Source organism: Danio rerio, chromosome 12, assembly GCF_052040795.2.
Source record: "Danio rerio strain M-AB ecotype USA chromosome 12, GRCz13ab, whole genome shotgun sequence".
Taxonomy (NCBI): Eukaryota; Metazoa; Chordata; class Actinopteri; order Cypriniformes; family Danionidae; genus Danio; species Danio rerio.
The window spans coordinates 4,337,656-4,360,285 of record NC_141032.1 but is presented as its reverse complement, the minus strand read 5'-3'; the positions used below and the strand labels follow the sequence as shown (position 1 = coordinate 4,360,285).

The 22,630-nt window shown below is 36.5% G+C and overlaps 2 protein-coding genes across 7 annotated transcripts in view; both read left to right on the top strand.

The window, feature by feature from the left end:
* tlcd3bb (TLC domain containing 3Bb) overlaps positions 1-22,630 on the top strand; it is a 538,378-nt gene that overhangs the window by 428,001 nt on the left and 87,747 nt on the right. The gene's annotated exons all lie outside the window — the stretch shown is intronic.
* taok2b (TAO kinase 2b) overlaps positions 3,205-22,630 on the top strand; it is a 58,031-nt gene continuing 38,605 nt past the window's right edge. For all 6 annotated transcript variants that reach the window (XR_015503770.1, XR_015503769.1, XM_087275654.1 and 3 more), the window contains exons 1-6: positions 3,205-3,636; positions 15,058-15,198; positions 15,314-15,385; positions 19,364-19,465; positions 19,680-19,725; positions 21,589-21,685. Coding sequence is in view for 4 of the 6 variants with exons in the window: in XM_087275654.1 (XP_087131780.1) it covers positions 15,067-15,198; positions 15,314-15,385; positions 19,364-19,465; positions 19,680-19,725; positions 21,589-21,685 (449 nt within the window). In the remaining 2 variants the exon portion in view is untranslated. The remainder of the gene's footprint in view (positions 3,637-15,057; positions 15,199-15,313; positions 15,386-19,363; positions 19,466-19,679; positions 19,726-21,588; positions 21,686-22,630) is intronic.

Below are 22,630 nucleotides of genomic sequence, written 5' to 3'. Positions count from 1 at the left end.
TAATAATAATAATAATAATAATGATGATGATGATAATGATAATAATGGCCAAAATATATTGCAGTTGCTTAGACTTTTATTATTATTATTATTATTATTATTATTATTATTATCATCATCATCATTATTATTAATGCCCAGAAAATTGTATATTAAAGTTACTCAGATTTATTATTATTATTATTATTATTATTATTATTAATTTATTATTATTGTTATTATTATTATTATTATTATTAATGCCCAAAAAAATTATATTGAAGTTACTCAGAAATTATTATTATTATTATTATTATTAATGCCCAAAAAATGTATATTAAAGCTACTCATAAATTATTATTATTATTATTATTATTATTAGTAATGCCCAAAATAGGTATATTGAAGTTACTCATAAATTACTATTATTATTATTATTATTATTATTATTATTATTAATGCCCAACAATGTATATTGAAGTTGCTCACAAATGATTGCTATTATTAATAACAAAAGTAATAACATCAATATAATATTAAAAATGCCCAAAATATATTGCAGTTACTTAGACTTTTATTATTATTATTATTATTATTATTATTATTATTATTATTATTATTATCATCATCAGCAGCAGCAGCATTATTAATGCTCAAAAAAGCTGAACATTGAAGTTACCCAGATTTATTATTATTATTATTATTTAATTATTATTAAATAATTGACATTAACAACAATGTAAATTTAATAATGAGGTGAAAAAAACAAAACAAGAGAAACAAGAATGTCATTAATATACCACACATTGAAAAACTGAATGATGACTTATATGAATTATAGCTTTTCGAGCTGTTTTATCAGACTTTGATATCATTATTTTCAGTAGCTCTCTGACAGTCCATAAAAAATCATAACACTTTTAAAACATATGCTGGATAATTTGGCGGTTCATTCCCCTGTGGCGACTCCAGATTAATAAAGGGACTAAGCCGAAAAGAAAATGAATGAATGAACTCATGACATTAATTTGATTCATGTTCATGTTAGGCAACCAGGACTTTTTACAGAGTGTGAATGTGAGAGTGTTTTGGTGTTGGCCAGTACTGGGTTGCAGCTGGAAGGGCATTAGCTGCATAAAACATATGCTGGAATAGTTGGCAGTTTATTCCGCTGTGGTGACCCCCTGATAAATAAGGGACTAAGCCGAAAAAAATTAGTAAAGGAATGAGTATTTTAAAACAGACTTCATTTGAGCCAATGGAAAGGATATTTACACCGTCTGAATGGTTTATCCCCTATATAGTGCACGTTATGTGCTTTCAGCCGCAGCTTTAGCATCTATTAATAGTGTAAATATACAGATTCTAGAGAGCATTTCATTGGACAGAAGATCTGATGAGATTAAGCTGAAGTGCAGAGATGATCCATGTTCGTGGAAGCGAGAGACTGAAAGATTTGAGTGCATTTATCATTTCATCTATATGGGTCCTAAATATGCATTTTCTTTTATGAATGTTTCATTAAATCATTTCCTTTGGACCCCCTGTTGCCTTCAGAACTGCCTTAATCCTTCGTGGCATAGATTCAACAAGGCACTGGAAGTATTCCTCAGAGATTTTGCTCCATATTGACATGATAGCATCCTGTTCCACCACATCCCAAAGGTGCTCTATTGGATTCAGATATGTTGGCTGTGAAGGCCATTTGAGTAGTGAACTCATTGTCATGTTCCAAGAAACCAGTCTGAGATGATTCACGTTTTATTACATGGAGCGTTATCCTGCTGGAAGTAGCCATCAGAAGATGGAGACACTGTGGTCATTAAGGGATGGACATGGTCAGCAACAATACTCAGGTAGGCTGTGGCGTTGACACGATGCTCAATTGGTACTAATGGGCCCAAAGTGTGCCAAGAAAATATCCCCCACACCATTACACCACCACCACCACCAGCCTGAACCATTGATACAAGGCAGGATGGATCCATACTTTCATGTTGTTGACGCCAAATTCTGACCCGACCATCCGAATGTGGCAGCAGAAATGTAGACTCATCAGACCAGGCAACGTTTCTCCAATCTTCTATTGTTCAGTTTTGGTGAGTCTGTGTGAATTGTAGCCTCAGTTTCCTGTTCTTAGCTGACAGGAGTGGCACCCGGTGTGGTCTTCTGCTGCTGTAGCCCATCTGCCTCAAGGTTGGATGTGTTGTGTGTTCAGAGATGCTCTTCTGCAGACCTCGGTTGTAACGAGTGCCTATTTGAGTTACTGTTGCCTTTCTATCAACTTGAACCAGTCTGGCCATTCTCCTCTGACATCAACAAGGCATTTGCGCCCACAGAACTGCCGCTCTCTGGATATTTTTTTCTTTTTCAGACCATTCTCTGAAAACCCTAGAGATTGTGTGAGACAATCCCAGTAGATCAGCAGTTTCTGAAATACTCAGACCAGCCTGTTTAGCACCAACAACCATGCCATGTACAAAGTCATTTAAATCACCTTGCTTACCTATTCTGATGCTCGGTTTGAACTGCAGCAGATCGTCTTGACCATGTCTACATGCCTAAATGCATTGAGTTGCTGCCATGTGATTGGCTGGTTAGAAACTTGTGTTAACCAGCAGTTGGACAGGTGTACCTAATAAAGTGACCGGTGAGTGTAAGTCTTACAGATATATACTGTTGTTTCCAAGCCATTACTTTTTATATTATAATATTACAAAACTGGCATACATTTGAATCATCAATATTGAATCTTAACCTAACAAATTTATTTGCAGGATAAATATGATTCATAATTTTAAAGGGCACTTCTTTGCATTTAGAATTAACAGGATATGAAAGAAGTTTTGTTCCTACTGAAATACACATTTTCTTATGATAATAAGACAAAATATGAGATATAAGCTCTTTTAACAGGTCCTGGAAAACACTATTGTGTTAGACAATCTTTCAAAAACTAGCTTTCTATCTGTACAATTTACATTATCTTAAGATCAATTGTTTTGGGAGTCATCGTTGAATATGTCATTTGTTTCTTCACTAAGTTAACCATTTGCTAATGTATATTCTTAATAATTGTATCATACCTTTTAGGGGAACAACTTATTTGGTATTTTCTACAGAAAGCATCATAACTCAAGATATTTACTATAACATAAGGTCCACACTGTAATGAAAAACTAATTAAGATAATATTAGAAAACCCTTAATTTGCGCTTCATCCGCACTTCCGGTTTCCGGTCGGCACCCGCCCCGCTCCGCCATCATTAAGTCCTGAACAAAAAGCGAATGAGACAGGAAAAGAAAAACAGGGATGGACCCGTCGATGACAGAAAGAGGCGAACCGAGCGCACGACACCGACGGCATGACAAGAAAATGATGAAAACACGCGCGGCGGAGGCGGAATTTCGGACCGTGATTTAAAAGTGTTCGTTGTGCTTGACAGTCAGCTGATCCGAGTCCGTTAACGGTTAACGGCAGTATTATTCCTACGTTTCATCAGCACATTATCGGACCCAATACGTTAGAAATAGATGGATCGCTATCCGGATCGATCGCTTTTTGTGAAGTGAAACGGCGGAGAAGAGGCCAGATTTTCCTCTGCAGGCCAGGAGCTAGCTGACTCAAGCTAGCTACAGTGGATCCCATAAACCACGGTAGGACTGGCTCGTATAAATCATTTAATGCAGAGCTGGATGACATGCATGGCGTGAAATATCGCTGAACTGCCGTTTCTGTGCTTAAAACCATTATTTCAGCTGTTTTTGCAGAACATTTAATGTATTTTGGGTGTTTAATTTCAGATTATTGCACAACGCAAGCTGATACATTCTCCGAGCTGCATCGCTTTATCTTTTTTAATGCTCCATAATGTATTATTTATCCCTCTAATGCTTGCAATATGTACTATAATCATTTAATTCGTTCAAGTATCGGACAAAATCTGTAACTCTGAATGCGTGTTTTGTATTGTCATATTAAATATATAGCTCATAAACATTAATATAGCAAATATGGAGCGTATATTTGAGGAGAACGCATACATTTTGTCCTCACCAAAGCTCAAACTATTAACTTAAATTTCATGTAGTTTTTGTTTATAGGATATTCTAATATCTTGTAACGTTTATCATTGAATTTTTATATTACAGTACAGCAGACTCATAATATCTGATGGCATTCTGTGTCTTTCAGAAATGTATATTGAGGTAAAGTGGGTTTTATATTCGCACATTCATTCATTTAACTGCCTTTGTAATATATACCATGCTACTTTAAATATTCGGTCTGAAATGGCATGCAAGTATGACCTCAAAACAACATTAGCACTATTTATTTGACTGTGAACAATGTTGTACTTTAATAGTCATTGGCTGCTAATATGACTTCCCTGTTTAGCATGAACAAAGAATACTAGGCTGAAATTACATTATTAAGGAGAATGTCTGAATATCCGAATATAAAACCAACTTTACCTCATTTTTCCTTGCCGAGGCTCAAACTAAGAAATAAATTAAATTTGATGTAGTTTTTGTTTATAGGAAATTTTTATATCTCTAACGTCTATCATTGAATTTTTATCTAACAGTACAACAGACTCGTATTACAAAATACTTAATAATATCTGACGGCATTCTGTGTCTTTCAAAAATGCATTACTGTTAACAATTGTTTAAATGCATTCATTTAATGCTATACAGTGATCATGGAGAGAATAACTTTGTTTTATATGTTAATCAATGGATTTATGAATGTACCAAAAGGCTTGACTTGCTATAAAAAGGTAGCCATAAACCATCAATGCGACAACAGATAGTTTGTATAACTACAAGAGGTTTTCCTGCAACATTTTGATAATAATTTTTTTTGTACGATCATGTGTGTGATTTGTAAAGTTCATTTAAGAAAATAAAATGCTGTTATTTATAGGGATGTAACAAGTATAGATTTTGGTTGTACGATTATTATGCATTCGTTACTTTCAAAACACTACTAGTTTAGAAAATCGCATGAAAACTCCTTATTTATCAAAATATATAATTAATTATTTATTTTATGTTTAATTATTATTATTATTATTATTATTATGGGGTCACAGTAGGTAGTACTGTCGCCTCACAGCAAGAAGGTTGCTGGTTCGAGCCCTGGCTGGGTCAGTTTCTGTGTGGAGTTTGCATGTTCTCCTCGTGTTCGCGTGAGTTTCCTCCGAGTGCTCCGGTTTCCCCCACAAGTCCAAAGACATGTTTTATAGGTGAATTGGGTAAGCTAAATTGTCCGTAGTGTCTGTGTGAATGAGTGTGTATGGATGTTTCCCAGTCATGGGTTGCAGCTAGAAAGGCATTTGCTGCGTAAAACATACGTTGTGGTGACCCCTGAATAATTAAGGGGCTAAGCTGAAAAAAATTAGTAAAGGAAGGCACAATAATAATAAAAACAATCAGTAGTCCATTTCTCTTTTGACTTAAAAATAAGTGAAAAAGTTTTTTGCATTGTGCGCACAAGTAATAATTTTACACTGAAAATTAATAACAGAACATTGAATAAATAAATTAAAATAGAAAAAAAAAAAAATAGTATTTGTTTAATTTATTTTGTTTTTCTATTTAAAGAGAATGGTGTGTAGTCAAAGGCTAAGGCAGATTTGGTCAACTATATTATGAACTTATTTGGTATTTTCATTCAGATTTTTTTTCTCTTTGGATTAAAAATGTGAATATTCAATACAAAGTATGAAGCTGAACGGTCAGTTCTTGTCACGTGACTCGCAGGGTGCTCACGTCATTTTTTTCAACTAGGCGCGCCTGGAAAGCAGGAGCGCACCACTTGCACATCACTCCCAATATGTGCGCAGGAAAGGAAATAACGAACTTGCACGATTACGCAAACTTGTGATTACTGCTCTAAAATATGTTCTTTTTAAATGTCTGGGTAAAAAAAATCCACTTTGAACACAATATGTTTTAATTTGGGAAAAATGTAAGATATTTGCAGCAGTAAATAATAGCAGGCTAAATAATTCAAATCAATTATTGACTTCATTTGTTTCAAAAACACAGATTTCTTTGCAATTTAATATCTTTGAATATCTTTTCTGCTGGAGATACTATTGTCCTAAAAAAAACATAAAAAAAAACATTTAATAAAATCTTTCATATACCATACGAATAGCAGAAATGTTGGCCGTTTTAAAACCTTGACTTTTCCTAACTGTAGTATACCTTGTAAAGTTTTTCGTCCTATGTCTAAGTTGCAGCAGCTTTGTTCCGTGCAGAAATGTGGTGTTAGGAAGCCTTTACAATTAATTAATGCTGGGAAAATCACACGTGACCTGAGCTGCTGAATGTGCAGGCGCGCACCCTAATGATAGCACGCATCTACTTTAGTGAACAGAACCTGCATATGCTGTGAGTAAAAGGTAATAAAGGTTTAAACAATATTCAGTTTGTGGCACAGAGGGATCGTTTGAGAGCCGCGCGCGAAGTATGAACGGCACTTAGCAGTGAAAATGAAACCAAAAGCATGCACATCATTTAAATGATCATCGCATTTTATAGTTATGAATGCGACAAGCATTTGATATGTTTTTTCTTTCATAGCGAACACACAGTTGTGCATGAAAATAAATGTTTACAGTGTCAGTATAGCTACTCTAGCCTATAATGTTGATTTCAGTGAATTAAATGGTCTAATAATGTTGTCAATGACAGATTGCAAGCATAGGCCTATATCTCAAACATAATTCAACAACAGAATTATTATAAGTAGAATATAATTATTTATAGAAGTAGACCTACACATAATATTATTGTTGTTTTACCATATGTTTGAGAAAAAACAATAATAATTGCCGACTCATATTAAGCTTTATTTTACATCTACAGAATCGTAAGAAAATCGTGATCTTTATTTTAATCAAAAAAATAATAATAAATCGCGATTCTCATTTTAGCCAGAATCATGCAGCTCTATTATCAGGGTTCTTACGGGTGCTGGAAATCCTGGAAAATGCTTGATTTTTAATAGAGTGTTTTCAAGGTTGGTGCTTGGATTTTGGACAAAGTGCTTGAACCTGCTTGAATTTGCAGGGCTTGAAATTGTGACTGTTTTGGTTGCATATGCATACAATTTTGTCTATGTGACCTCAAAATATATTAGGGAGCATTTGTGCGAGTGCATAAATTGTTCTCGCGCGACCAGTTTACATTGCAAAATGTTCAGCGCATGCGCACATTTATGGAGCTAATAATAAGTCAAAACAATCTGATGTTGAATTGTGTTAAATTGAATTATTAACATTTGTAAGTTAATAATACTGATTATGTCCTAGAATGTTTTTAATTTGTATTTTTTAACTTGATTATTGAGGCTAAATTGTCCGTAGTGTATGAGTGTTTGTGTGGATGTTTCCCAGAGATGGGTTGTGGCTGGAAGGGCATCCACTGCGTCAAAACTTGCTTGATAAGTTGGCGGTTCATTCCACTGTGGCGACCCCGGATTAATAAAGGGACTAAGCTGACAAGAAAATGAATGAATGAACTTGATTACTGAACATCTGAAATTTAAGACAACTTAATTTTTTAAGTCAGATTTTTATAGACATATTTTTAAACCTGAAACGCCAATCCAATCACTGCAAAAAAATAGCAATGCACATGAAATACCATGAACGACTGATCATGAAAGTTTGGGACTACACCCAAACAAAATCTGACTGTAAGATCATTTTAAAAGCGTACTTCATCGAATAACTAAACGTTTTAAAAATTATTTTTAAAATAATTTTGGCTAAACTATCTCAATAAACCTATGCTCTAAAGTGCTCAACAATTTTTTGTTTTTTAAAATAGCACAATGGATTTAAATGTGAAAAAGTACATACAACATATGTAAACGTAATTAACCGTGGTTATTAGGTGCTGGAAAAGCATACAATTGCACCTTGAAAGTGCTTGAAAAGTGCTGTAATTTGAAGTTGGAAAAGGTGTAAGAACCCTGTATTATGCATTGAAGACTACAGAGAATTAAAATTAGTTTGATTATATATGACTTAAAGAAGAACGTCATACACATGCATTTAGAGTGAGTAATCTTGAGGTCATTTTCTTTTCTTTGTGAGCTAGTCCTTAAACAGTCAACCTTGAAATAATAATTTCTTTAATATTAAATTCCTCCAAGATTCAACACAATACTGTTCTGCATGCGAGAGTGATTGAACACACACTGTCACAGAGTACAAGAATCTCCCATTTCATCTGCTTTAGCTCTTTCCAGGTGATTCTTTATGCGTGTGTGCTAAATGCCTCATCTTAAGATGGAAATGACTCAGAGCGTCATGGAGAGGTGTGAATCGGAATCGTGAGTCAGGTGTCTGGTCTAGCGTCCTGCTTTCCAATGCTCTTATGTGATGCATAATTAAGCACAATTATTCTTATGCAATCAGCCCTGTTGTGGATGCTTCAGATCATCAGCCTATTTCAGCTTTTTCTTATATAATGCACTCTGTTGCATCGGCATCATTTAGTGGCGCTTGACTGTTTGTGTAGCCTTGAGTTTTCTGCATATATCAGACTGACGTTGAGATCACGCCATTATGATCAGATATGTACAACCCAATTTAATAAATCAGGAAAAAAACACAATACACTATCCCTCAAGATTTATACACTCATATTTACTAACGCCCCTGAGGGCGTTGTCTGAAGTTGGGGCTAAAGCGATTGCCATAGAAGCGTCACCCAATGATATTCAGTCAGCAATAGGCCACTGTCTATCTGGTGTATTTGCATACAGCGATCTGATTTGCTGACGCTTCCGTCAGTGCTTGAAAAGTTGAGCTAGTCCCAAATTCTGCAGCGAGCAACGCCTCTGAATCGGCGCTGACGGATCCACAATGCAGTTCGGCAACGCCTGACGTCACCCATTCAAAGTGAATGGGAAGTGTTGACGCTGACGCCCCGTGTGAATGGGGCGTAAAAGGGGAAGATAAACTTATTGATAACTACTTGTGTATATTTATTTTGAAGATAAAACACATTTTAATAGATTGTATAATGTTTAAATAATATGAGAATGTTTTTATTCAGGTAATATTTTTAGGGAAATGTTTAAAAAGCTATCTTATGTCAGAATTTTACTATGTTTAGATCTTATATGACTTTTAATCAGTGTTGAAGTCATTTGTATGTTTTTTGTACATTGCACAATGCATTTTCTGATATCTGTAGAGTGTGTATGTGAAGATTTAACTCAAAATACCTCACAAATAATGTTTTCTAACTCTTTTAGGCTTTGACTCAAGTTGTGTAATTTTGGTCACTGTCGCTTTAAATTTAATTAATTTAATTTTAATTTAAAAACAGGACTATTGTTATCTCTGTGAAAAAACTGAAAATGTCAAAAGACAACGTTACTACGATGTTCATTTGTGCATCTTAAAGATTCCCACAGCTTTTAGATATACTAACTGGATTGAAACACACCATTTACCCACATCACATAAATAGTTAACTATATGCGACAAACAAAACATGATTTCTTTTTAACAATAATTTTATTTATTATGACACTGTTTCTTTTCAATGGATTAAAGTGTAAAAAACAAGACTGTTTAAAAAAGATTTAAATAGAAAAGAAATACTTTTATGCTGTTCAGGAGCCACGTGCACCCACTGACAGGTAAAATCTGCTTCGCTCTTTCAAGTTCAAATCAAACTTGAATGCCAAAGCTTTTTAGATATGTAAATACAATCGCCTATGTAATATATTAACATCCATCAAATCAATAAAATAATCAGCAAATGTGAAATAAATGACAGAAAAGTTAATAAAAATAGACAGTCTCTCTAAAAATGATCATAATTGCAAGATTAAAACAAGCAGATTTTTTTTTTAAATAAGGCAGATCCAACTACTAATTGTGTACATACATTTTGCAGACAGTTTAGATGTCATTTCGTCCTCCCAGAGTAGGGTTGGGCTGATAGACGATTCTATCGCTGATAGACAACATGATGCTGAGTCGGCATCGCCGATCCTCCGCCCCGCCCCCGTCGCAAATCCGCTCGCGTAAAATACACACTTAGGCCCTGCTTATACTAATACATCTTAGTGTTAAAATGGCATTTTAGAACGAAAATTATCAATGTCCACACCGTGTTTTACTTGTTTTACTAACAACATTTCTATGAACAGCCCTCCATCCGCTGAAAACGCACATCATGTGACCACACACTCAGCCACACACACTGTAATGCGCTCGTCTGAGCTCCAGTGAGCAGTGTGCATCGGACAGTATGTCAAGGATGTACTGCTGGATTGCATCTCACTATAGTTAAACGTGATATTCAGGCATCCCAAGTCTCCCGGAAGTTCCGGATGCCTGCAAATGAGTGATAATCTCCCGTAAACTGTGCGGTTCCCTCCCGGTCTTTAAATAAGTCGTGTACCCTTCTCACCCCTCACCACCGGATCTCTCCTCGCTCTTCAGACACATCGCGCACACTCTGTCAAACACCACCTCCAACCACCCAAACCCCCGCCTATGATGACAATGCCATCGTCCATCATGATGTTTCACATTAAATGTCGTACGATGCCAAATTGGTCGACATCGCCCAAACCTATCCCAGAGTATATAGTAAAGTTTTTCTGAGTCGTTTTGATTATTGAATCCATTTACTTTTTCTCTCGATATTACGGCTGTGCGTGCGCTGTCAGCTGTGAAACCAAGTGGAAAGTAGTCTTTAATAAAAGAGTAATGCAAACACGCATATGAGCTTTAGAAACCGAAACCAAAAGTTTTTTAAGTCCCAAAACTGTGGGTCTAAAGAGGATGTGAAATTGTTTGTACGATTGTTGACTGGTCTCTCAGGCACAGAACGAAACTAGTAAACGAGAGAAGATTTTCCTCTACTTAATTGATCGCGGATGTTTGGTTATCTTGGGCGGATACAAAATTGTAAAAGGATGTCAATAATAGTAAAAAAAAGTATAAATAAATCAATAAATTACGTGGCGGCCCACCCAAGTGAAGTCTATGTGTGGGAAGCACTGCATAATGCCGCACAATCCCTAACACTGGCTGCGTCTGAAATCGCCTACTACTCAGTTGGTACTGCATTTGAATATGAATTTACTACACGACAGTTCGAAAAGTGCGTTCTTTACAGTATGAATGCGAGTAGCATGAATGGAACTGACATACTACATTCGCCATTTTGTCATGATCACGTTGCTTCACTCCCATTCATGAATTCTCTTGCAGTGCATCATGGGAAAGCGTAACGTGTATTAGATGCACACTTAGAATCTCGCCAGAAATTGTAGGTCATCCAGGTACTTCTCGTATACTGTTTTTCGAATACTGTGAATTCGACATTGTATCCGTCTTGTATATCATTTTTAGCATACGATATAGTATGAAAGTTTGCTATTTCAGAAGCAACCATTATCTTAGGTGATGTCTTCTCTGCCTCAGCAGAAAACACAGTGGGGTTTATGAATTTATATCTGTTGATCAGAATGAAGGTCAATAAACGGATTTACCATTAACTCAATTCCACTAGATCCCAAACTTTCCTAAGGGTTCCTATCTTTGTTGACTTTGATAATTTGCCCATGTTCTGGTCTGTATTTGGGAATGGCACTCTTAATGTGGATGAATATTTCTATTATTGGTTGCTTGGATAAATTTTTCATGATCTGTTGTAGAAATATAGGGCTTGGCCCGCTTTTTTCCACATTTCTGCCCATGTGAAGAGCGTGAGCTGTGCTTTAGATTCCTAAGTAGTTTGCTATATGCAAATTACATTATTTAAAGCTGATTTGTCCTGTTTGTTTTGTCTTAATTGTTATTTTTAGGTTTAAATTGAGCTGCCTGATATTTGAAAAAAACTGACATTAAGATTAATTTGTTTTCTGCGATTATATGTTGTGATATGAATGCCATTTTATTAGATTAATAGCACTATTTGGAAAGATTTAATAATAGTGCATTGATTGGAATGGTTTTGTAGAGCAGGTCATCTGCGTAAAAGGAAGTATAATAATTTAAAGCATAGATGAAAACAGTAGAGCAAAGATAAAAATGAAAACTGTATTTGGTTTCTGTGGAGTCTTGAAGGGATAGTTTATGCAAGAATGAAATTTCTGTCATTATTTACTCATGCTTTGGTTGTTCTAAACCTGCTTGACTTTCTTTTCCTGTTTAACATAAAAGAAAATAATTTAAAGAAAAGCAATAAGTAATTTTTTTTCCCACTGTGGAAGTCAATGAGTGCAGATTTTCGGCTTTCTTCAAATGATCGTCTTTAGTGTTCAACAGAATAAAGAAACTTAAAAGGTCTGTAATTGTTTGATGGAGAGTAAATAGTGAGTAAATGTTTATTTTTTAATTTAAATTGTATACTCTAAATGACTTTGCTGCTTGTTCAAACTACTTATTTTAATTTTTACTTTTTTTTTTTTTTACTTTTACTTTATGAACTAAAACAACACTATTCTAAAGTTTTTTTTAAGGGACTACTTAATTGTTTTATGTTCAATCCACTTAAATAAAAAAGGTAAAGTTAACTTAATTTGTGTTGAGGAAAACATAAAGGTATTGTTGAAACCCAGCATTTTTTATAGCAATTTTAGATTGTGAATTTTTTTAATGAAATAATATAACGCATCAGTCGTCACTGTATAAATAATTATATAAAATTCTTATTTGTTAAAGCTACAGGCTTGATCATTCTTGGGCCCGGATAATTTAAATTCACTTGAAATCTTAAACTGAATTTAAAAACACAGCCAAATACAGGTCTTTTAATTATGTGACTATTGCGTATTTTACATTATCGATGCTTTTATCGAAAGTTTTAAGCATTCAATCTAGGACTGCACAATATATCGATTCAGCATCAATAATGCAACGTGCAGCAAAAAAAACACAAAATTTTGGGCTATTTTTGCGCAGAATTTTGTTAAAAATCTGCTGATTTCCGCACAATGATTTTGGATGTATCTTAACTAAAACCTTAATATATGAATGAAATAAAAAATAATACCTTAACTTTTATTTAATGTTTACAGTGCAAATCCAATTAGATTCACTTTATTTGATAAACAAAGCAAATCTCTCTTATAAAATAACAGAAATTATTACTTTACAAACTGCATTGTAAATAAATCAAAGGAACACTTTCATATTAGTCAATAATATTAACGAATTAATTTAAAAACTGAATAATTTAAAATTTAAACAAGTAAATAAACAGAATTAATGACGGGCTAAAAATCTGCGAAATCTGCAGAATTCAGCACACGCAGATTCCGTGAGGGCCTAGTTATTGCATAGTATATCCATAATAGTGATGAAAGTTCGGATCATTTTACTGACTCGGATCTTTGAGTCTCGTTCATCGAGATGAACAAATCTTTTTTCGAGTCATTTCGTTCATTTAGTTCAATTTGCCAAAATATTATTAAAAGTTACGAATTGCTTCCAAACACATCTACAAATAGCCAAAAAGGTTGATCACACGACAAATAAGTCATCAATAGAATACTATAAGAAGGAGAAAATAATAATTCAATGTGTACCTGCTCTTTTGTCTATAAAGGTATTGATCTCCTTGCTTAGCTCACCTCTTCATGTCTTCAAATGTCAGTGATTCCTTCACGTTACACTGACAGTCGCATATAATTTTAACCAATGTACACAGTCTGAGTTGATAGGAGCCATGATAATTAGTTCACCTTTCAATTCAATTCTTTTTCCAGCTCTAAACGCATATGATTGGCCTGTGAGGAACGAATGACTCAGGCCCGATAGAGGACTCGAGAGATGAACGGTTCAATTCTTTTTCCGGCTCTAAACGCAAATGATTGGCTTCTGCCTTTCCGCGATGAACGACTCAAAAGACTTCAAATGAGCGATATCACCTGCACAAATGTGCGCACGCGCAGATGAACGAATCACTCCCTGAGGGAGGACTTGCAAGCTGCGTCCCAAATCACATACTTATGCACTATTCTATGCCATTTTGTAGTATAAATAGTGTTAGTAGTGTGCTCGATGCACTCATTCAGCTGCTAAAATGAAGTGTGTAATGATGGACACTTCACGCACTCAATGACCGCAGGTTTGCTTACGTAGCGGAAGGGGCGGAGCTATCGGACGCACATGTTGAATAACTTTATTTATTTTGGATGGTGAAAGCAAAATTCTCCTACGAGAGTGATTATAGCGCCTCCCGATGGTGAATGCGGCAATACTCACGGCAGGTATTATTTGATAATTCAGTCGTTTATTTCACTGATTTGGCAACCGTCAAACGTCATCAGGGAAACGGTTTGAATTTCCGCTTAGTAAAAAAACATTAGTGTGCCATTTGGGACGCCATTACATACATATACTATCCTGTTGAGTGTGTAAGTGCATAAGTACATAGTGCATAGTGTATAGTGTGCAATTTGGGACGCAGCTATAGTTCCCGAGTAATATTGAAGATTCGTTCCAAATGAACGAATCGTTCATGAACTAATCCATAATAGACTGAAAGTTTATAATTTGCATGTGTTTTAAAGAAGAGTTTTAAACATTTGCGCTCAAAAGTACATCTGTAACTTAAATAACAAACAATTTTACAAAATTATTAATAAAAGAGACTTTACAGTGTTATTTTACATTTCATAATTAGATTTCTCTACCTGAATACTGTTTAACTCTCCAGAAAGTCGGCGCCAGTGGTGTAGTGGTTAGTGCGTCGACACATGCACTCCGGTGCTCGTGGTGACCCGGGTTCGATTCCGCCTCGGGTTCTTTGCCAATCCTTCCCCTCTCTCTGCTCCCCATGCTTTCCTGTCAATTCTCTCTACTGTCCTATCAAAAATAAAGGTGAAAACCCGAAAAAATAATTATAACTCCAGAGAACCATAAGGCACTGTTTATTTGACCTTTTTTACTTTGCAGTATTGTATTATTTTTCCCTTACAAAATCAACCCAGTCAGTCTAAAATAAGGATTTAAATCAAGCTAATATTGTTGCCTCTGATGTTAACATGCAAACTTCGTCTTGTGTTTGCATGTGCAGGCGCTGGCCATGCCGTCGAGTGTGCGGGCTGGGAGTCTCAAGGACCCGGAGGTGGCGGAACTTTTTTACAAGGAGGATCCTGAGAAGCTCTTCACAGACCTGCGTGAGATCGGCCATGGCAGCTTCGGAGCCGTCTACTTTGTAAGTGGCCATTAGGCCATTCAGAGCCCATGCACAGCTCAGTGAACAGAGATGAAGTGACTATCTGTGCTTCAATGCTCACGTGTTCCTGCTTTTATTTGCACGTTTCTTATAGGCCCATGACATCCGCACCAATGAGGTGGTGGCCATCAAGAAGATGTCCTACAGTGGCAAGCAGTCTAATGAGGTGAGAACCGACAGTGTTCCTAAAGCATCTTAACACAACAAAGGCGACACAAACCAAACCTAAAGCACCGTGAATATTTGAAATTGTGTATTTTCATAAATTGTTTAACACTAGAACTACAGAGTTGGTCATTTTGACCTTTTTAAATTTATTTACTTTGTCATTTAATTACTTTGTTAAAATAAAACCCGCATATCTAGTATACCCTGACTATACCCTGATATTTCTTTCTAATAGTGCATTCACACCAGACATGGATGTAAATCACTTGTGCTTGATGCTTCATGTTAAGTCAATGCGAAGACGTGAATAGACATCTTGTGACGATATTTGTGTGAATGAGGCGTGTGAATGATGCGATTCGCATGAATGAAGTGATGCAAATCGAGCGGTTTGCAAGTTTGACGCGCTTAACGTGAATCGCTTGAGTTGGGAAAACATTGGGAGACGTTTGTGCCGCGTTAACCAACTCTTGTAGGTGCATGATTATGACGTTGCACCTGTTGTTTGTTTCCTGAGGGAAAATCCTCTTGCCGACACAGGACAACAGCTCATCAAACTTGGTTCAGCTCAGTCGGAAGTACCGCTGAAAGCTTCCACCATCCTCGAGGAGTTGATGAGCTCACAGAGCACCTCTGAAAGGATCTAGTGGACTCAGACATGGCGCCGAATACATCTATGCTGTTTTTCAGCCTTCCTAAAGCACTTAAAGCACAGCTGCTCTCTTCATTATGTCCATGTTATCCATTTCGCAACAAAACTAGACAGTCCTCACAGTCCTATGCCGATCCTTCTCCTCTCTCTGCTCCCGATGCTTTTCTGTCAGTACTCTCTACTGTCCTTGCATAAATATACCACGATTTCATAGTAATGTGATTACTGCTCTAAAATATATTCTTTTTAAATGTCTGGGTAAAAAAAAAAAAAAAAATTCCGTTTGAAAACAATTTTTTTTTCTTTGTTTTTTTTGAAAGATTTAAAATTTTATTTATAATTTTTTGCAGCAGTAAATTGTTCAAATAAATCGACTTCTGCTGTCTTTATTAGTTTAAAAAACACAAATTTCTTTAAAAAAAAAAAAAAAAAAAAAAAATTTTAAAACCTTGACTTTTCCAAACCGCGGTATACCTGAAAAAAGTTATCCTAATCCCATGCCTACTGCATACTAAATTACACAATAATTAAATTAAACAAATAAAATCAACAGAACAATGCTAAAAATGAAAGAATTGGTTTTCAATGGAGTCTAATAGTATTAAAATTCAACAATCAAATGTAAAATAACGCTACAGACTAAAACTTGCCCTGCCTCCGAGCTCTTTTGATTGGTCCACCACTGTGAGCTGCAGTATGTGTGAAAGTTGAAGATCATTTAACTTAACAAAGCATGTAAAAATGCAGCGCTCACTTTCATGGCACTTCAAAAGATGTGAACATAATGGTCAAACACGTCAGTCAAGCATGTGTTTACATTAAAAAACAATAGAAAAGTAGTGCATTGGAAGGGAAAACCGCATTCTGTCTGAACAGCCTTTTAATAAGGGTATAACATCTCTACACTGGATTCTAAACAGACACTGACCGGCCTTACGGCTGTGAAAAGATGACTATACATAGTGTACCAGAATCCTGCTGTGAGAAATTTCGAACAACATGCAGGTGGCTTTATGTAAGAGCAAGATGATGGCTTAGTTCCAAAAAAAATAAATAAATAAATGTAGCTGCCTACCTGAGAAGTGTTTTTAGGCATCGTCGATAGGTTTCTGACACAAAGGATGTTCTAAAGTGTTGGCAGACTGATTATAGTGCCTTCAGTTTTGATGCGGATACTGTGTGTACAGCCAAGTGCAAAAAATAAAAGGTACTACAATAGGCTGTGTTTTTACTTTGTGCAGTAAAATATGCATGAAACCATTGGCCATTTGTTAAAAAGAAAAAAAAAAAACATATTTATATATTAGCCAAAAACTTATTGTGTTAAGTTAGCCTTTTCAGTGTCTGTGGTCAGTCCAGTACATTTAATACATTAATTTGCATATTACCAACATTATTGCGTCCAACCGTTTACAGCCTACGGTTAATAAAGGGGTATTTATATTTGCACTTTGCTTTAAATACGCATGTCAATTTAGTTAAATGTATCGTTGTTTGAATACAGTATATTAATGTAGATGTACAATGAATTTGCTGTAATCTCTGAGACATTAGTTCAGAAACTGGTGTGACTAAAATCTCAGAATAAATGGTTAAATTGTTACATTTAAAACAAAGAAGCAGATCGGTTTGACTGTACCATAGAAATACCTCACGCTCTCCGTCTTTTTAAATTTTGTCACTAGGGTGTCTGAAAAGTTGCTTAATATAGTGACAAAAGGCCACATTTACACTGCACTGTTCAAGTGACTCAATTCCGAATAATTATAATTTTTTTGGCCCTCTTATGTGGCACAGATCGGATATGCCCATGTATGTGTAAGCAGGAACAAATCAAATGGATTCCGATTTACTCAAATCAGATTCAGGCCTTGTTCATATGTGGAATTTTTTTCCGATATGAATCGGATCTGTGTTCTCATGTCTGCAGTGTAAGCAGGTAGATTGGATTTTCACCTGTCAATAGCCCCTTTCACACATACAGACCTTTCCGGAAAATTGCTGGCAATTTTCCGGAAAGGTTGTATGTGTGAACAGGTCCTTTTTGAAAATACCGGTAAATTCGTTCTGGCTATTTTCCGGAAAGAGAAGTTGTAACATTACCGGCAATTTGCCGGAATGCTGCGCTGTGTGAATGCAGAAGGAAGATTCCCGTAATAAGCGCGTGCACGTCTAGAACGTGCTGACGTGAGACGTCTGCTTTAGCCAATCAGAACAGTCAGACGCGTTTACGTCCGCGCGGTTTATGAGAGTAAAAGCCTTTGAATATTTTTGCAGACACATTTAGCTGCTAGAAGTTAGTCAGATCACGTTTATATGTTCTTCTTAATGCCAACTGTGTAAATAATCATCGATGAGATGCTTATGATAAGCCGTTGTTTGTTTACCTTCAAGCTTTGCGTGTGCCTGTGAAACAGCCTGTGAGCGCCTGCACACGCACATACGGATGTCACTCCCCCACTTCGATTTAATCACCGGTGACGGTGTTGTAGCGTGCAAGTGTCTGCTTTTATATTTGGTGTCTGTTTCTTTCACTTCGGTTAATCTGTTTGTCTACTTCTGCATTTTAATTTGTACTTTAATTACACTTAACCTGGAAAGTAGAATAGATACTGTATAAAAGCATACAAACGTACTTCCAGTTATAGATTGTCGGATTAATGCTACCATTCGGCACAAATCTATTATAAATATCTCCTTTTTGGCTGTTCTTTCTGTGAAGGAGTTTCTGTCGAAGTCCAGCGCAGACTTGTCTTCTCGTCGGCTAGTAATGCTATGTCTTATTGCACAACAATTATCATGATATTTGGCAAAGGTCAAAGGGAGGAATTAATGTTTTGTATGCTATAGTGGTGTTTCCCTAGTGGTGTGACGTAGAAACTATCAATTGTTTGATGAGACTCCAAGCCGTATAGAGTTTAATGAATAGCTTTCTTATGAGATTACAGTTTAATGCTGGTCATTTCTAGACCAGTGTGTTTTTTGAGTTAACATGCGGCCCTGCTTTGCTTTTTGTATAGATTGGCACCGTTGGCAAGTTCCGTTCTTTGCAAGTCCCGGCATTGTATTCAAATTATGCAAATAACACAGCTCTCTGGCCAAAATAAACGGTTGTCTCATTTAAACGGCGGAAAAGCACTCCCTTCACTGTACCACAGAACTCTAGAATGCAAAGTGCCACGCTACGCCTCATTTGCAATCCCACCGCACCACATTTGAAAGGAACACACACTTTCTTTTTGTCATTACGCACACTGATCAGAAACGCAGCGATTGAACTGAAGGCCTGCAGAAACGTTCATTGTTCTCTCGTTCCTCTTGCAGAAATGGCAGGATATTATCAAAGAGGTGAAGTTCCTTCAAAAGCTGCGGCACCCCAACACTGTGGAGTATAGAGGCTGCTACCTGCGCGAACACACAGCATGGGTGAGTGTTTCAGTGTGTGGGAGGAAGGCCGAGCGCTTTGCTTAAGCCTCGTTCAGGGAAGAGAATGTTCTGACCCGCTAACACTGTTTCCATTTACCACAATAGCAGCGCTACATGCGCCACTTGCTAACAGCAATTATACCTTTTCTTTACCTCCACCTTGCCTGTTCTGTGTCTGTTACTCATTGATCGTCCTGTCCTACTTCTCTTGTAGCTGGTGATGGAGTACTGTTTGGGCTCTGCCTCGGATTTGCTGGAGGGTGAGTTTTCTGCAAGCTTGTAAACATTCAAGACTCAGGTATACTTTAAATGAAATAGAAAAAAAACTAAATTAGCCTGACTTCAAACTAAATGAAGCATGTTTTGAGGTAGTTTCGGCACCAAAGCAAGCTTTTAGGGGGAAGTTTGTTTTGGTCACAAACACCTTTGAGCTGCCATTGGTCCATGATGTTTGTGCAATCAGTGGGTGTGTCCTGAAACTCTGCCTTCTTTGATGTGCTTCGCATCCACTCAGGGTCAGACATGAGAAAAACATCCAAAACAACAACATTAAGATGGCAACACGAATAAACTGTAGAGTCAAGTAGCAGAGCTGGTACAGATATATCTGCACCTGTACTATTTGCTCGCAGAAAGATTTTACAGACTCTGAGTCACACACCAGACGATAACCACAAGTGTCTCGTAGAATCTGATTAAGTTCTAAACCTTTTTATGTTTACATTTTGCAGACTTTTTTGTCCAAAAATGACTTGCAATTAGGGAGGCATTTAGAGATTTTAATGAACTATTAGTACTCGGAGGTTCAATTCTGGCACCTCTCCTATTCAACCGCTCCCACTGAGCAATAATGAGAGAACCAAATGTCTTACCACAGCTATGCTGATGCCACTCAGATCTACTTAGCCTTACTTCTTAATGCCTCATTCACACGGGGCGTCAGCATCAACGCTTCCCATTCACTTTGAACAGGTGACGTCAGGCATTGCCGAATTGCATTGTGGATCCGTCGGCGCCGCTTCAGTAGTAATGCTCGCTGCAGAATTTGGGACTTTCTCAGCTTTTAAAGCGCTGACAGAGGCGTCAGCCGATCAGATCACTGAAAGCAAATACACCAGCTCAGACAGTAGCCCATTGCTGACTGATTTCATTGGCTGACGCTGTTTTGACGATCGCGTCAGCCCCAACTTCAGACACGCCCTGACGCTGTAGCCCTCTGTGAATGCACCATAATGACTTCAGCCTCATTGACACCCTCTGCCAATGCTTTGATGAAATTACCAGTTGGATGTGCCAAAACTTTCTTCAGTTAACCAGAGAGAAAACTGAAGTCATTGCGTTTGGGAACAGAGATGAGGTTCTCAAGCTAAATGCGTACCTTGGCTCTAGGGGTCAAACAGCAGAAAATAAGGTCAAGAACCTTGATGTGATTCTAGTGTCACATCTGAGTTTTAATAGTCATGTCAAAGCAGTAACTAAATCAGCTTACTATCATCTCAGAAAGATTGCAAGAATTAGATGCTTTGTTTCCAGAAGAAAAACTTGTTCATGCTTTTATCAGCAGCAGTGTGGATTACTGTAGTGGCCTCCTCACTGGCCTTCCCAAAAACAGACAGTTTCAGCTGTTTCACTGGCTCCCAGTTACATTCAGAATAGATTCTAAAGTATTATTACGTGTCTATAAATCACTAAAGTGATGCAAGTGTGCAAAACTGGTGGTTTGTCAAGCCCACTCACCTGTGTGACACACACAGTTTTTTTCCATTCAGTGTCTGTCCACAGCAAATAGAAAGCAATGTGGCATATTGCACTGATACTCCTCACTGGAGAAAGCTATTCTTCTCTCACTGCCACTATTATTGGTGTGTTTAGGAGTCTACTCATGCGGCGTGACACATTTATAACCCCACCTACTGCAGTGCGGGGGTGTGGGAAGGTTTGAAAACAGTATATCGTCACTCAGCCTTTTCAAACTTCTTTTTGACCTCAAATGATGTACAATAAAGGACTTTGTTTGAAGTATACCGTGGCCTTTAAAGTTGGTCAGATGCAGAAGGGAAGAACATTTGTAGTTTGCAGAAGCAGGAACAACATTCTCTTTTTTTTTCTTCCCCTTTTTTCAGTGCACAAGAAACCATTACAGGAAGTGGAGATAGCAGCAATTACCCATGGTGCATTGCAGGGCTTGGTGTACCTCCACTCGCACAACATGATTCACAGGTACAGAGCTGTGTGATTGAATTAATTAAAAGGGTTCGTACAGGGGCTTGAAATCTTTGCAAAGCTTGAATTTTTTAACCTGCTACTTTCAAAGTTTGAACAGTGTTTAGGTTTCAGATAAAGTACATGAAACTGCTTGAAAATTAAATAAAAAAAAACTTAAAGTAAATCTTAAGAAGGAAATTAAGTGTTGGGAAACATGCCATCAGAAATATTCCCTTGAATACTATACTATACTATAGAAAATTTTAACAAATGACATCCGGTATAATATGAAGAAGTAGTATTTAAATCATACCTGTCAACATTGGGATGTGAAAGTAAGGGATATGCCTACCATAATAAGGGATTCCCCCGACCCCCTTTTAAGAATCCCCAAATTACTAAATAAACCTGTTTCATTATAAAAAAACAGTTAAATAGTCAGTAATATGTTTTATCATTATTATTATTTACAAAAGAAAAAATGAATAGTGTACATCAGCAGCAAATAAATTAGCAAACAGTTCAGCTTATTAAAATTAATAGCTATTATAATGAAATTGAATCAAATCTCATTAGCCGTTTCTTCACTGTATAATTAACACATGCTGATTAAAGAGCAACGAATTAATGATTAATTTAGATTTTTTTCATTTGATTACAGTTAAATAACCAGTGTCACTTTAAAAATGCGCACACCTAACAATATAATGAAGGCATTCGACTGCTTTCCTAACTGTTTATGCTCATTTAGGACGAAATTACCTGTGTTTGAAAAAAAAACTCACCAAGATCAACATCTTTAGATATTAATATTATTTATTATGTGTATATGTTTGTTTAAACAAGCACCCAAAACCCAGACTTTTGCTCCGCTTCAAATCACGACTAAAGAATCCGTTTGGGAAACGGCGTCTATTTATCAGTATGGAGCACGTCAGCTGACAGTCACGCACTGCTATA